The sequence below is a fragment of the Photinus pyralis genome, unplaced genomic scaffold (assembly GCF_008802855.1).
Source record: "Photinus pyralis isolate 1611_PpyrPB1 unplaced genomic scaffold, Ppyr1.3 Ppyr1.4_LG8, whole genome shotgun sequence".
Taxonomy (NCBI): Eukaryota; Metazoa; Arthropoda; class Insecta; order Coleoptera; family Lampyridae; genus Photinus; species Photinus pyralis.
This window is the reverse complement of record NW_022170819.1, coordinates 12,396,718-12,413,896: the sequence shown is the minus strand read 5'-3', so window position 1 is coordinate 12,413,896 and position 17,179 is coordinate 12,396,718. Positions and strand designations below refer to the sequence as shown.

The window sequence follows — 17,179 nt, the reverse complement described above, 5'->3', positions numbered from 1 at the left end:
AAGGGTGAGAGCGGTCTGCAGAATGGATAAAGTTATATAAGGAAAAGAAGAACAGACTGAATAAGCAAGCTAAAGTGAAGGAAGATGAAACATACATCGAGCGCAATGCATGACGATGATTCTATAAAACAGCAAAAAGAACGCGGAACGGGGGAAGTGAGTGCTTGAAAGTAGTTGTGTGAATGAGGCTTGAAGAAATGGCAAAACCAAAGAAATTAAGTAAATAGACGTGGCAGCGTAGATAAAGAAAAATGGCGAAATTAGCTACCCCGAAATCGAAAATCTACTTTGGGATGTCTGACATGATGAGGGCGTGAAGAGTGGTTCGGAGAATGGAAGCAGACTGACCAATGACCGGAGGCACATGGCATTGGAGTACACTGGGACTGAGAGGCTTTTGCTGAACGGCTTTGTAGTTCAATGGTTCGAACCTGGGCTGAGGTAGGAATTTTTCATCTGTGACAGAGATGGGAATTTCCTTAGATCAGTTTCGAGCATTCTGCCGGCTACTCTCTGAATTAGGTTTTCCTGCAGTTTTCCTAATTCGTAAGGTAAATATCGGAGTAGTATAAAACAACTTATGACCTTCTGCAGCGACATCTCTAAAAAGCATTATGCCGGTCATTCTATTATTCGGCGAAAGCCTGTTGAGGGCTTAGAACAAGAGGGACAAGTAAAAAAATGGGTGTGAAAAGAAGAAATGTTGAATAAGGGGCGTAAACAACGCAAACGAGGTAATTACTCAGAAAATACGCGAAAGGGCCGTGAAAGGTGGATGAAGCGGTAAAGTCTAAAGAAAGAAGCCGCGACGGAATCCTAAAAGAAAGGAACTGAAAGAAATGGCGCGAAGAATGTTGCCGTAGAAGAATAGTGAAATTGAAGTGGAGGAAAAAGCAAGCAGGCGAGAGGGTCCTGAGAAGCTGTTCATTTACATAACGAAAAACCTAAAACTGGCTCTTTCCACCCCCCTTAACAGTAAAACGTACAGAAGTTTTACATGCGACAACAAATTTGTCTCAGATTTTGCATACGGCAAAGGCTTTAAGGTGTCTGCCCACTACACCGTACCGTATCAGGACCGTACTAGGAAATTAGGCACGGAAAGTAACACTGTGCCCACTAGAACTCTGAACGTTGGTGAGAAAACGGTCTAATGGGCATATAGTCTCACACTTTTCAATACCAAGAATATTTTTCCTGACACCTTTAGTGGTGCCAAGTAAAACTGATGTTGTAAGAGGGTATTCTAATGAAAGGTCACATCAAAATGAATTGGTTTGTACAAACTATAGCTTGTACTCAAAATCGCCCTGAAACCTTCATTTTCATGTCTATTTTCTGACAGTAAATTTTACTTTCCATGACCGAGGAAGAGTAGACTACGTTTCCTGCTGCTTGTCACTTTACTGGCCGCACCTGTCACTTTACCGGCCGCATTTTTGACATTTCCAAACAGAGCTGGATTCTGCTCGCGAGCGTTCCGCTCGAAAAAGCGGTCCAAGCGGAAAAAGCGCTTGCGGGCGGTCCGCTCGCGACGCGTTTCGGAGGGGCCGCTTGGTGCGTTTACGTAAAGTGCTCGGCGCTCGAGCGTTTTTTTCCGCTCATTAGCGTTTCTTTCGCTCGTGAGCGCTTTTAACCTCCCTCAAGCGGTGAAGGTTTAAGCGCCGCTCGTGAGCGTTTTTCCGCTCCCGAGCGCTTTTCCGCTCTTGAGCGTCTTTCCGCTCACGAGCACTTTTACCGAGCGCTCGCGATAAACCGCTCGAGCACAATTAGAAGTGCTCGGAACTCGCAAGCGGTTACGCTTTGCAAAACAACTCTACGCTCGAGAGCATTTTTGAGAAAATTAGAGTGCTCGTCGCTCGAGCGGTTTTTTAGGACGCTCCACTCAGCCCTGTTTCCAAATGTCTATATTGACTCCCGTCATTACTCACAGATCGACATTAATCAAAAGTTATATATACAAATTGAAATTTCATATAAAAACACGATTTTGGGTAAAATTAAATACAAAACTCGTCAGTAAAATGACATTACCTGACTCGGAAAGATAAGTACTCGGCCCCAGAGGGGCCTCGCACTTCAATATTTCCTCGCCAGTAATGTATCATTTTCCTGACGGTACATAACTATCAAATACCTTAAACAATACCGTGTAATAGTATTTTACATTATTAGCCAGGTAAGTGGGTTTTTACTGGCGATAGGAGAAGTTGACTGGCGAGCCGTTAGGCGAGCCTGTCATCTCCTAGAGCCAGTAAAAACTATTACCTGGCGTATAATGTACAATATTTTATTTGTTACTCATTTGTAAACGTAAATAATTAGTTCTTAAATTGATCTTGAAGAAATGTTTAAAATATCATGTGATCCATGTAACAGAGACTTCGCATTAATTCTGGCCAATGAAATTACTAGATTACTAACTTGTAAAATTTTTACAGGTCTGCTGTCAGTTTTACAAGTCAGTAGCATTTAAACATGACGTTTACCCGTTTGCGTTTTGTCTTGTTTAATCAACGTTTACAACTGAGTAACAAATAAAAATGTTCACAAGCTACATTAACGTCTTTATATTGATTTAAAAAGATCCAGTCAACTTCAAGTAATGACATGTACAAATTTACAAAATCGGCCTTTCTGAAATTGTAACACTGGTCTTCTTTATTTACAGGAAATGTGAGATGAGGTTTATGTTTATAATTAACAGTAATTGATAGTGACGGGTGGTAGCTATCTTCCTTGGTCAGTGGGTCACTATCTCTTTCAACTGTACAGGGAACAGTCTTAAAACTAAATCAAGAAGCTTCATCATTCATTATACCATTACACTGAGATAGATTTACAATATTTAAGAAATCTTCTGTTACTTTTGATTTACTATCAGTAATTGTTGTATTAACTAAATGAGGAGCGTTGAAGTCCTCTATTATTAACACTTCTTTATAATAACGCACTTGCGCCAAAAGTTCCAGAAAATGTTCAAAATCCGTCGCAGGTGTATCGGGTGGTATATAAATTGCAAATATATAAAAAAGTTAGTTTCAAAAATGCACTCACACCCAACAATGTCAATGTTCTGCAAAACATTAGTAATAGATGACATGCTAACTGGCTCAAACAATATATTATCTTTAATGGCTATTAAAACACCCCCGCCCCACGATTTTCCAATAGCATCAAATTGACGATCACAACGAATAACCTTATAGTTCGATGTAAAAAGTTCAGAGCTAAGTATTTCACTTGAGAGTATAGTTTCTGCTAACACTATTATATCATAGTCACAAGCACACACGGATGTAAACTCAATCCACGAACATTTTGGTAATAACACTGAAATTCATTTTTAACTTTAACGTAATTTATATCGTCGGCCGGGTTCAATTTTTTTGATCTTTTACTATTTGAGGAACCCCTCGAATATAACGGTTAGTTAGGTTACTTTCGGTCTTATCTAACCTCTCCCTAAGTGACTGTCTCAATTTCTCCATTCGCTCACGCTGCATTGGAGTTTGATCTCCATGAATTGTGATTGGATTGTTTGAGGAAGGTTGTTTTTTAATCATCTAGCAAGCAGATAAACATCTTTAAATATACCATGCTACAGACTACCTTATAACCTGACTATTCCTTATTCAAGTACTAAGTTATTTCGGTTTAAAAAAATGCGCTTTTTCTGCACAATTTATACTTGTTAACGTATTTTCCTCAAAGTGAAAAATCTCTATTGGCTGTACTTTGACGTCCATCAGTCCGTCCGTCCCTCCGTCTGCCCGTCACACGTACTCCTTCTAAACCACTGAACCGATTTGGCGATATAGGACTCATTTGAAAGGGCATGGTCCAAGGATTCCGTGCATACCCAGATATTTTGGTTTTGCGCATGCGCAGTGTCAAAAATTTGGTTTAACGCATGTGCGACGCTAACTTTTTTATTTATGAAGATATTTAAATTAAACGTTATATGTAAACACTACGAATATAAGTAAAATTAACGACATTTTCAAAATCTTGTTTTGCGCATGCGCAATGCCAACTTTCTTATTTATGAGGGCATTTAAATATCGTACTATGTAGGCCCTTTGAATGGAACTAAAACTAATATCGGTTTCAAAATTACTGTTTACACATGCCGTATGTTTTACTTGTGAAGGTATTCAATGAAATTTCTAATGTAGACAATGCGCAATGCTATTTACGAAAGCATTTATAAAAAGTTCCATATGTAGACACTTCGAATGAAAGTAAAACTGATACCCATTTCAAAATTTGTATGTATTTGTATACGCTCCACTATTTTTCATTAAGCTGTATACACTTCGACGATAGGCGGTTCATTTGAAAGAGAATGGGGTAACGATCTTGTGCCTACCGGTATTTTTTCCTGGTCTTAGCATTAATATTACTAGGAGGAAAATACGCTCTCGTCATATTTTATGTTTGCATAATCAATTTTTTAAACTTTTTAATCTCTTGTGCGCTTGACAATGCTTGGGTGTAGGTTGTTTTACCTGAATTAGTAGCCTTTTTGAGAATCTTCTAAGGTACCATCGTAACTTTGAGCTCTTTGATCTGAAAATTTGTTCCAAGCTGCATCATGTACCAGACTTCAAGAGTAGATAAAGGCCGTATTTAACGATAACTGAGGGTACATTTTTTTGTTTGTTTACTAATAAACCGTGTCGAGTGAACTGCTCTGTTTTCAGCAAGATATGCCACCGTTTCACACAATTTCCTCACGAACGAACTCTCATTTCCAGCTATCAAACGCACGTATGAGCGTCTAAATGAGATCGTTATTCCTGCTAATAATCGACGGGACCGAAATTAATTATTATTAGTTTAGCACACACGGTCCTTGGGGCAGCGCAATCTAAAATATTGTTAACGCAGTTGTCCGAACCGGCGGCGAACCCCAATTCAGATTTAATTAAGATGTAAAGAAAGCAAATAGAAAATAAATTGGGATACGCATTACAGCAACAGCAAGAAATTCTCCGATGAGGTTTCCCAAGCTACCCGAATTAAATGATGTGTGTTTGTTTAGCGTGCGTACACAAAACCTTAACCATCTTCCCATTTTTTGTGCGTAAATAAAACATCTCAAATCCTTCGTATAAATATAAATTGTCGATTTCGTCGGGTATCGATCCAATCAAGTGAGAGGGTAACCGAATGCTAATGTTAACAGTTGTTTAATTAATGGTTATGATTTTCCAGATTTCTTAATCGTTCAGAAAACTCAAATTTCTCCGCTAATTCGTTTTACTAATTATGCCTGGGCCGTTTTATTGAATGGTTCGTTAGGGTTTAACTGGGTTATCGATTTTTATGCCAAGAAAGGAATAACATTTAACACGAAGGGAGGAAATTAAAAAGGACATTTGAATTACTTTCTTTCTAGGTGGCGATGATGCTTTACAGTAAGGGTTTTCGTAGTGAAATACGTATTTTGTTAACCCTTTTCCTTTACTAAATTTATTCTTGCCTTCGGCAAGCTGACAAGGTTGTTTATTTAGTAAGTAGGTATACGAAACGTGATGTGACAGGGAAAAAGAATGACTGCACCAAGTGGCTTTAAATGCTATTTTTTAGCGGTAAATTCTATAGGTACACAAAGGCCATGCAATTTAAAATTTTTGAGAGAAATTGGTTGGCAAGATTGTCCAAGAGCGTGCCCTGAGAAAATATATAAAAACGTTTTGCAGTTAGACTGGGAAGATTGTCCTTGTTTTGTATCAGAATTATTAGTTGTTAATTTTGTTTAAATAATAACCTTGTATTTTGTTTATTTGTCCAATTTTAAAAGACAACATTTCAACATGTGGAAATAATTGCGTAGGGTTTTGTAATCTTCGATCGTAGGTAAGAAGTATTGTTATCGTGGCGTAGGCTAATTAGTTCCTAGATAAGAAAACACAGGCGCAGATTATCGTTAGTGGAGGAGACAGTTAAAAAGAAAAGGAAATGGTTTTAAATAGAGGAGACGGATGTTGGGCGGGACTTTTTGGTGGTGGACCTGAATTTTTGTTTGGTGGTGGACGTTAATGGTTATTACGTAGCAGCTTATTGACAGTTTGGCGTATTTAAGAGTATTATTGCAAGACAGTTCGTCTGGTCAGTTGGAAAGTTTTTGTGGAAGAGAATCAGTTTTAATACGTCGTTGAAAGGGAATGTTTAAGTCGAGTTAAGCGGAAGAGTGTTTTACGGTGACGATGAAGTTTAGCGGACTGATGTTTGCGTTTATCGCTTAGATGAAGCCTTTCGCAGTAGGTACCAAGCCATCAAAAACTTATTTTACATAAATATAATTACAACGAACCCAGTGTAGTTTTACTCTAAATTTGAGTCCAACCAAAGAAGTGAAATTCCGGAGTCTCTTCAGTTTCTGTTTGTTTGTGCGTCATTTATTGTAAATCGTACCCAGCAAACACATTTTACGTTTAAAACCGTTTTAAAGCGTTTTGAAAGGATAAATTCGGTATTGGTAGTATGATATATGTCTTTGTGTAGACCGATTTTATACTTACGTTTAAAATACGATTTTTATTCATATATAAACCATAGAGTTCAATTTCTACGTTGATAATACGTATATAAATATCCGTTTCTTAGCATTCGTTTTATAAACGTATAAAACGTCACTTTAATATATGCATATACGCATTTAAATCGTATATCAATGGGAAATAATAAACGCATAACATTCCTACAGAATCCATCCGCCGGACTTTTATGCGTATTATAGATATACGTAGGGTTTTAGCCTACAATCAACGCTTTTTATACGGAACTGTTGCTAGGGTAGTTATGATCGGTGATTTTGGATTATTAACACTTTAGGTAATTAAGATTTCTTTAATCAAATGTTTCTAGCGATCGCTTTTTGGATGGTATTTGTCTTCTGGCTCTAAGTGCCTCTATTTCTTTCAGATTATTTGATTGATTGATGTCGAGTAAATTTGTTTCATCTGTAAATTGTTAGTGTTGTGTTTAATGCAGTTTAAAATACGACCTAGATGAGTGTTCATCTTAAATTTCATCAGTTCCAACATCGATGTCGAAGTGATAATTAATGAAGTGCGTGCTCTTATGTGATAAATTTACATATTATAAGTTGTGTACAAGTGCGTGGTAAAAATAATTAGCTGTTATACATCAATTCATTTAAGGACTATTATAAATTCATTAATAATTAAATGTAAATAAATATATCACGCACTTAAATTTACGTAATATTTTCATTTTTCCAATAAGGCATAATACACGGATTTGGGAGTGACATGAGTACAATCAATGATATTTGAAAAAACGGTTCCCCCATAATTTCCATTACTCGTGCAATTGCACTGTCTTATAATAACAATAATATCCATACCTTTATAGAATTTGTAATTCTATCTTTACCTACATTGATGTCTTTTACGTACTTCTTGTCTTAAACACTTTCTATCAACTTGTTCACCAATTTTCTCACAGTTTTTCTTCCTCTACTTTCTTTCGCTCTATCTTTCTCCTGCTTAGCTTGTCTTCTTTTCGTAACTTGTTCTTTGATTTAATTGTCTAAGTTGTTTTCTTTTCTTCGGCTGTATATCGTTTCACTCAAACACTTTTTAATAATAATTATGTACCTTCAATTACCATTTCTGCCTTAAGATTAAACATTTTCTCTGGTTTCTAAAGATTGTTTTTCAAATACTCTTCTTCCACAATCACGTACTTCAAGATTATTAAGAAACATCCCTTCATCCACCATGTCTCGACACTTATCATATCATCAACTTCTTTAACGATTATGTTCTATGTTATTCCTCTTCTGCGTCCGTGTGGTGCAGTGGAGTAGAAGCTTGACTGCGGTACTGATCAGGGTCCCTGGTTCGAATCCAGGTTCGGTCATGGATAATTACGAGTAGGTATTTGTAAATGTATAGTGGGCTGGATTGATAAAGCAAATGAGGGCAAAAAAAATTCTTTAATTTTTATATCCAGGAATTTTCAATTTCAAACTTTAAAACTGAGTATCGTTCAAAACTAAAATCTCTTGCAAAATCTTTACTCCAGGTTTAATAAATGCAATGTGAGCAACTTCCTTTTGCGATTATGTTGCATCTTTCTATCTTTAGGTTCGTAAACACTCCTTATCTCATTAACATAAGTGCTTAAACTGTGTCTATTGCATTAAACAAAGTCTACCTAATCACTTCCTTTGCACTTGAATAATTTTTTAACATGTGACAGCGTTTTTTTAATAACTGTTATCAGAAGTGTTGATAACAGAATGCCACAAACAAAAAGTACAGAGTTCGCAGATTATTGTTTTCGTTCAGTCGGTAAGTAATAAAAGAGCTCATTTTGTTAATTTTTCAATGTACGGGTACAGTGGATTATTTTTTATTATTGTTACATGGTGTAGGTAGCATGTTTCAACCTTCAAGAATCAGTTTGCTGTGAATTTTCAGTACAAATATAACACAAACGGTATCAAACAATAAAGTAGTTATAAAATATGGCTTAGTATCTTATTAGTCAAGTGTGTAGGTATGTTTTATTGTCCAGGTGTTTGATTTATGCTTTTTATCCTTAAATAAAATCAACGTATGAAAGATGCGAGCATAATTATAGTAGGTTTACATTTTCTGAATAAAATAAAATATGTGATTGGATAGGAAAAATTAACTTTTTGAATTATTGTACAGGGTGGTCCAAATTGGGAACTTTCTTAAGAAACATCCTTTATTTTAACATATAGGAAAAATTGACCTAAGTGTCTGCATCACCTCTTCAATAATTTGATCTTTCTGGCCGACTGCAATGAATTTTATTTTCCGCTCTCTAAAAAGCTTTAACGTGAGATCTACGACGGCTCAAAACGCTTTTAATTTTTCGTATTGTTTTTTTTCTAAGATGCGTCGCTTTTTATATAATATATAATATTTATTTCTGACATTCAGTTGACACTGCTTAGTCTCGTCTGGATATTTAACATGTATATATAGGTAGGTAGGTATATAGGTATATAACAATCAAAACATATGAATAAAATATAAAACAAACAGTATTAACATAAATGAAGGGTTATGGGGCAAACATAAACTCTTCGGCACTGTAATAGCAATTTGCTATAATATATTTTTTTAATGTTCGGTTAAATTCCCGTAATGGTAACTTCTTTATTTCCTTATTTAATTTATTATAGAGCGAGAGATCAAGTGAGTTACTTTTTGACAAACATAACCTGTACACGGGTGGTAAAAGTTGTTCCTTATATCTTGTATTGTGCCGGTGATGCCGCTTATCCGAGATTGGTTTACTGTGAATTACTCGTGCATGTATTTCAAATAGTACTTGATATATATATATATATATATATATATATATATATATATATATATATATATATATATATATATATATATATATATATATATATATATATATACATACATGGTGTTGGCATAACTTTTAATTCTTTAAAATAGGCACGACAATGGTCTCTAGTCCCAAGTACTTTCTCAAGTACCGGATGTGATTAAGCTGTAAAGTAACTTTATTTATCATGAAAGAGAGCTTATAGTACGCGCGTGAGTTATATCAGGCTATTAAAAAAAATTCCGTTGCGCATTTCGCTTTCAACTGCCAGAAATAAAAGAACGATCAATTTTCTTAGAAAATATTGACCTAAAGAGTTTCAAACAACCGAATTTTACAATACCCGTCTCGTATGTTATGTTATCCTTCTAATTTATTTTCTCTATTTATAAGTTCTCCTTTTCTTTGTATTTACTGCAAAGTTCCATTACGTACACAAATTGTATTCAACTTATCTTTGCTTCCGCAACCATTAAGTACTCAATGCGCGTTCTTTAACGTAGATGACTCTTTCCATCTAAACTTGTCAACTTTTTCAATAGTTATCTTCTCAACTTTGTTTTTTGTGATCATCCTCGTATCAAATAATTTCTTATACAATTTCGGTCCACTTGGTTTGTTTCATCTTTAACTTCCTCCACGTATGTTTCCGGCAAAAAATCGCCTAATTGCACGCCCACTGATATCTTCTTTTTTTCATCTTTGGATTATTGTGTTTCGTTTCATTAATCTTCCATTTAACCTCTTTCTCAAATTTGTTATGATTCCTTCTCAATTCTTTTTCTTTCGACAATCATTGCCTACTTTGATAGCGTGCTATTTTTTCTTCTCATGCAATAATATTTCAATTCTTTTATACGTCTTTCGCTATAAAAACCGATGCACGTCATTGATTTATGAATCAATTTCAGACAAGTTTTCTATAGATTTCGCACACTTGTTTTTTTTTGTACATGGTGCAGTGTTGCAGCATATGTCTGAAATTGATACACAAATCAATGACGTGCAACGGTTTCTATAGCGAAAGACGTATACCTTTCGGCCTGCATTTTATAATTTATAGTGTCTTATTATCATAGCACCTAATACTGTGCAAAGTCAAGTTTTTTTATTTATGGTAATATTTGTTGAAATTTTAACCACAAATGCTTATGGTCCTTTGTACACCCTAATAGTCCGTTACATGACCTGATCAATTCATGGAAAATGCGCTCGAAAACCTTTTTTTCATTTTCTCTTTCAGTTAACCTGCATTTAGTTCCTAAGATTAAAACCTTCGCTATGTTCTTTGAGTATTCTTTTTCTCAAGTGCCAGTTTTTTTACAATCGATTGTTCGTATCAATTTCGTGCCATATTATGTTTCCAGCAAATTTCAAAATTTCACTTATTTTTTGCGTTCTGCATTAATTTCCCTATCAGGTCCCATCTACTGTCTACCATTTCTTTTTTCGACACTGCTATCGTACTTTTTGATTATCCAGTTACCTGTGTAGAGTTCACAGCTAGAATATAACAGCCAAAATGCCGAAAACAAACGAACAACCAGTGGCGTCCTTTAACATATAAAACAAATTTGCGTATGCGCTCTCGCATAGCAGTCACTTTCCAGCATCTAAACTAAAACTCATTTTAGAAAATAGGTATCACATTCTAACATTTATTACATTATTCACATTGACAGTAAGTATCACAAAAAAAATTGTCAATCACTTGCGCCCCGTTTGACAGGGTCAATTTTTTGGGGATACTTTATGTCAATGTGAATAAGTAATAAATGTTAGAAAGTGATACTTTTTTCTAAGGGTGCTATATGAATTTTTTTATACCTTTGGGGTAGATTTCACACTGTCAGACGGGGCATAAGTGATTGCTAATTTTTTTTTTGGAGATACCTATTGTCAATGTGGATAGTTTAATAAGTGTTAGTAAGTGATACTTTTTTTCTAAGGGTTCTATATGAATTTTTTTATACTGTTGTGGTAGATCTCACCCTCTCAGACGGGGCATAATTGATTGGCAATTTTTTTGGAGATACTTATTGTCAATGTGAATAACGTAATAAATGTTAGAAAGTGATACCTTATTTCTAAGGGTTCTATATGAATTTTTTATACTTTTGGGGTAGATTTCACCCTGTCAGACGGGGCGTAAGTGATTGCCAATTTTTTTGGAGATACTTATTGTCAATGTGAATAACGTAATAAAGTTAGAAAGTGATACCTTATCTCTAAGGGTGCTATATGCATTTTTTTATACTTTTGGGGTAGATTTCACCCTGTCAGACGGGGCGTAAGTGATTGCTAATTTTTTTGGGGATACTTATTGTGAATGTGAATAATGTAATAAATGTTAGAACGTAATAATAATAATAATAATAATGCATTTATTGAAAACAACTTAATATAATGTTCAATGTTCAAGATAAAAATAAAGAAAAATAAAATCATACATGATGTTCGAAGAGAACAGAGTACTTAAGAACTGCCTCACTTGTTGTTCCCAAATGGAGTGAGTTCAAGCAACTACTAAGTAGCAGCTTGGTCTTCCACTCAACCCAGTTTGATTACTAAATAACATTAATTATGGCATTACGAGTGAAAAATAATATTTTTAACGGGACAAATAAATTATAATAAAAACAGAAGCTTATCAAGATTAATTTTTATTTAAGAGGTGTATTGATTAAGTAGATATAGTTTATGTAGTTGAATTTTGAAATGTTGTATAGGAAGTTCTTTAATTTCAGGAGGTATTGAATTATAAACGTTAGACGCGTTATAACTAAATGATCTTTCATACAAGGAGGTTTTATGAAGCGGTGTTATAACTAAATTTTTATGTCTCAAGAAAAAATCACGTATGTTATGCCGAAATCGAAGCTTATTGAAAAGATACTGTGGTGTTTGGCGAGTAATGACTTTATGATATAAGCAAGCCGAATGCAGCATTCTTCTATTTGTCATATTCAGCCATCCTATTTCATTCAGTTTGCCACCAATAGAATTAAATTTTCGAATACCAAATATTAACCTTAGACACGAGTTTTGGATGCGTTGTATTCGTCTGCAGTCGACGGAAGTTAAACGTAATACCTTTTTTCTAAAATGAGTTTTAGTTTAGCGTTTTTCCTTAACGCGGAAGTGAAGGTTTTGCAGCAGTCCACAGCACCCAACTTGAAAATTTTAAATGGGCCACCCTGTATTCTATTTGATTTTTTTGTAAAACTTCTAAGATAAATCTATTGAAGATCTATATTATGTATTCATAAAGGCTAAATTTTAAATAAAGTCAAGGTTTGATCCAAACCTGAGATAAAGAGAAAGAAAAACCTGATACTTCAATTTTTTTCTGGAAAGCGTATAGTGAGATTGAAGATCTATGGTGGAGCTCCACTACACACTATCCTGGTTGGCGCGACAAATCTGTTCACTTCATTTATGCTAGTTAGCATCCGTTTCACTTTTGGAATGTACCAAGCAAAATTTTTCGATGACGCTTGGTGTATAGCAGTGGTTCTAAATATAATTTTTTTAAATACATTCTGAAAACGTCTACTGGTACAGTAATTGTAATAATTTTAATTATTACACATAATATTGGATAAGGCAAATAAATCTAGTTCAGAAGACGCGCTTCTTTGTAAATAATTGTAACAATATTTGTTTTTAATTCGGATGGAGTCGCGACTCACCCGTTGGGAACCACTGGTGTAAAGTAATTAGTACTGGAAAAAACAAACATATCAATCGCTCACTGACCTTGACATCGCGATCTGCTTATTTACAAAATATTGGGCACCAATGTCAAACGTTTTGGATTTTTTTCCTTATTAAATCGATACATAAATAATGGTTTTGATGTCTCATCTTAAAAGTACATCTAAACCTTAAAGAGGGGTGGTGTTGTTTCTTATGGGTACAAAAGAACCTCTCTAATAGCGGTGCGGTTTTCCCTAGCTTAGTTTTGCAAATTATGTGCAAACTAATAAAGTACGTTATAGGTATTTACTTTGGAGTTATAGATTATTGTGGGTCAATTGGTTCGGGAAAACTTCTTAGGGGTGAGTTGTTGTTCGGGAAATTAATCACTTATAAAACCAGAAACGCTTATTGCCAATGGCGTCGTGCAAGCGTAGACTACCACAGAAGTTTATATTTTGGTACCTACTTTAACCTCGATTTCAAAAGCGCAAGAATTTATACATGGTCCTGATTCCGAAAATTATTACAGGATATTGCGAGTTTGTGTTTATTTTATTGCTGCGAAAATCTATTTGGTAATGCATTTACCTCCAGCAAAGTGGTTTACCTTGACTTTACATTTAAGATCGTTTTCACAACTCGGGATGTTTCAGATCTTGTTAAACAAGTCCATGACCATCATTGGTGGTAACTGGCTGGTCGGAATTTTAAGTTGACCGCACAAATTACTCGTATTTAGATCAGTTGCATTCGTCCTCACAGTTGAGAACCCGCTAAGGTAATTTCTGGTACTTAATTAAAACTTAGTAACTAATCAAATTTAAGTTACGTGAACGTGATGTGTTAAAATTCCTTCTTTGTAGCCATGACGGAAACGTACAATAAAATCGAGGAGAAAATACGGAGATTTGTCGATAAGTCGTTCAAAAACCGTTTGGAAAATTACACCCTGGAACTATCGCGAGGGGCAGAAGATGGAGTGAATTGGTTAGGTACAATGCATAGGGTTGCAATTAAAGGATCCAAAGAAAGCGGCGAGAAGGTTCAGTTTAATCTAATCGTGAAATTCGCACCTTGCCAGCCACTTTTTCGAGGAGTACTCCCCATTAGAAACGTTTACGATCGTGAGATTTACGTGTACAACAAAATTATACCCGAATACCTTAAAATTCAAGAGGAGAAGGGAGTGGAAGACATGTTTAATCCTTTCGCGGTAAGTTACGCGAGTACAATGGACGACGGCGTAGAGGCACTTCTAATGGAGGACATGAAGGTGAGGGGCTTTCACAACTGTGACCATCAAATGGGGGTGAACTACAATCACGCGTCTATTATCATGAGGTCTCTTGGCAAGTTCCACGCGTTATCCTACGCTGTGAAGAATGAAAAACCTGAAATCTTCGCCGACTGGAGAGACGCGTGCCCAGAGTCATTCTTCAACAGCACTTTGTACGAGCCCATCATTAGTATGGTGCAAAGCCTGAGCGCGGCAATTCTGAAAACGTACGGAGACGATGAGGCTAAAACTCGGGACATATTTCGACGTTCGACCAAGAACATTCCCGCAATTTTTAAAGGTCTGCTAGATCTGGATCAATTCGGAAAGTACCTCTCTATCAGTTACGGCGATTACCAATTCAGAAACTTCCTCTTCAAGTACGAGGTAAGTATACGATATCGTTTGGCGTTTGACAAATTCGACCTGCTTTAGAATTCTGCGGACCCACACCAACCAACAGACATATGCATGCTCGATTTCCAATGCCTCAAATTGGGAACGCCGGCGTACGACATCTCCTACTTTATCGGCACATGCACCGACGGTGAGCTGAGACAGGCTCACTACCACCAACTGATACGCGAGTACTACGAATCGTTTTCGTCGTTCTTATCGCGTCTTGGAAGCGATCCCGAAGTTGTGTTTCCGTACGACGTTCTCTTGGATCACTTGAGACGATTTTCAGTATTCGGGATGTACATCGGCATCTGGCTTGTCGCGCTTGACCAGAAACCAACCGACAATCTCCCGGATCTGCACAACTCCGCCGATATGGAGTCGTTGGTGCACAATCTTTCGGTCGTTCCCAATGAGACTTACATACGGCGAATGCGCGATTTAATTTCTGATTATATTCAGTATGGTTATAACTTGTAAATTTTGATCGTGGATGAGTGGTCTAACTGAAAACCTACCTCATGAAACCAATCGTGCAGTTATTATTAATCGGTTTGAAGGTCTGTGAGGAATACATGACCCATAATGTTAGTGAATGTCGACGGGAATTGTATTGAATTACAGACCTTCACTCATTTTCAAAAGGGCTTTAGGGTTTACTCAGAGAAGTTTAATGTTAACTTTTTAGTAATACCATAACATTATGTGTTTGTTTCATTGAGCCTCTGTAAAATGCTTCATCTAATCATCTAACCGTGTGGTGCTTATTATGGGGTAAGATGTAGGATAGCATGACTACAAAAATTAATAAAAAATACTGAAGTTATACATTTGTTGCTAGTAAGTTAAACTGCGCACAAATAATCTAGCAAATCGTTAAGTTTGTCCAAACAGTACACAGAGCCCAAACAGTGAGATCATCCTTAACGTGAATCGTATTTTCGTATCAATCCCTACCATATATAATAAATTAAACAAATATAGCAAACGAGCTCTTGGGTATGGCTATAGCATGTGCAAAACTAAATTTTAAACCTGATGTTAGTTTTGCTTTTATTTAAAGTGTATATGTTTGAAATTTCATTTAATTGCTTCCATGAATAAGGAATTTGGCACTGCGTATGCGCAAAACAAAATTTTGAAACTGGCGATAACTTTGGTTTTATTCCAAGTGGCTATGTATCAAATTTCATTTAAATACCTTCATAAATAAGAAGGTTTGCAATTCAGCCTGTAAATGGTCGAGATGCGCAAAGGGCATTGTGAATGCTAATCGATTAGGCTCAACTTTTGGAATTGTGTTTTATATGGTTAAAGCTATGCGCATATTGAATTTCATGCAATTCGGTTCATTACTAACGGAGATGTCAAAAGGACCTACTTTATTTTTTGGTTTACATTGCCAATTCACGAACTCCGATCTACAAATTTAATAAAGAATCCACCTGCAAAATTTCATCGTAATCGGTCCATTCGTTTATCGTGCTAACCGACGGACGGACAGACGGACAGACACCGCAAAATTATAAATTCGCTAGGAGTTCGTTAATAACAAAGGGAACACCATAAGCCCAATGAATCTCCTGTAATTTTACCTATTTACACATTTTTGAGAAACCTATATAAATAATAATTTGCTGTAAGTAACACAGATACCACCCGCACACATTCGTATTCATTATGTCAAACAAAATGTGTACAAAATTTGGTTCCAATCGATTCAGCCGTTTAGCTGGAAATTAGAGTACAGCGACGGACAGACAGACAAACCGACAGACCAATCGACATCATCGAGATTTTGTTTGATTCGGATTGCTGGTGCTTCAAAACGTGTATTTCCGTAAAAAAAAAGTGGAGGGGGTCATTTTTACCGTAATGCAATACCTCCCTCTTACTGACGTGCGGGTGGTACAAATGGTTCCCGAAATGTACGCGAATAACTTCAGAACAACTCCACCAAATATGATAATTCTTTTTTTGTTGTGTTTGTTAGCGTATTTTCCTCAAAGTGAAAAATTGTTATTGGCTGCACTTTGTCGTTCGTCCGTCCGTCTGTCACACGTACTCCTTCTACACGCCTGAACCGATTTGGGTGATATCGGGCTCATTTGAAAGGGCTTGGTCTAAGGATTGCGACCGATATTCTTTGGTTTTGTGCATGCGCAGTGTCAACAATTTGGTTTACCCATGTGCAATGCTAACTTGTTTATTTATGAAGATATTAAAATGAAACTATATTACGAATATAAGTAAAATTAACGACGTTTTCAAAATATTCCTTTGCGAATGCGCAATGCCAATTTTCTTATTTATGAAAGCATTTAAATGAAATTGTATACTTAGGCACTTGGAAGTTAGCCCGAAAAATAGGGTACCCTTGCATAAATTTCCAAGAAGCTGAAAATTCACATGAACGTTAGGGATAATGAAACT

At 35.9% G+C, this 17,179-nt stretch overlaps 1 protein-coding gene across 2 annotated transcripts; it reads left to right on the top strand.

The window, feature by feature from the left end:
- Nucleotides 1–8,191: 8,191 nt before the first annotated feature.
- LOC116179098 lies at nt 8,192–15,574 on the top strand. Of its 2 annotated transcripts, none has more exons than XM_031498807.1 (4): nt 8,192–8,330; nt 13,725–13,849; nt 13,935–14,734; nt 14,783–15,574. In XM_031498807.1, the coding sequence occupies exons 3-4, from the start codon at nt 13,937–13,939 to the stop codon at nt 15,224–15,226; spliced, it is 1,242 nt and encodes a 413-aa protein (XP_031354667.1). In that variant the 5' UTR covers nt 8,192–8,330; nt 13,725–13,849; nt 13,935–13,936; the 3' UTR covers nt 15,227–15,574. The 2 variants fall into 2 exon arrangements, with proteins under 2 accessions (XP_031354667.1, XP_031354668.1); XM_031498808.1 differs by lacking the exon at nt 8,192–8,330 and adding an exon at nt 13,409–13,430.
- Nucleotides 15,575–17,179: the final 1,605 nt, after the last annotated feature.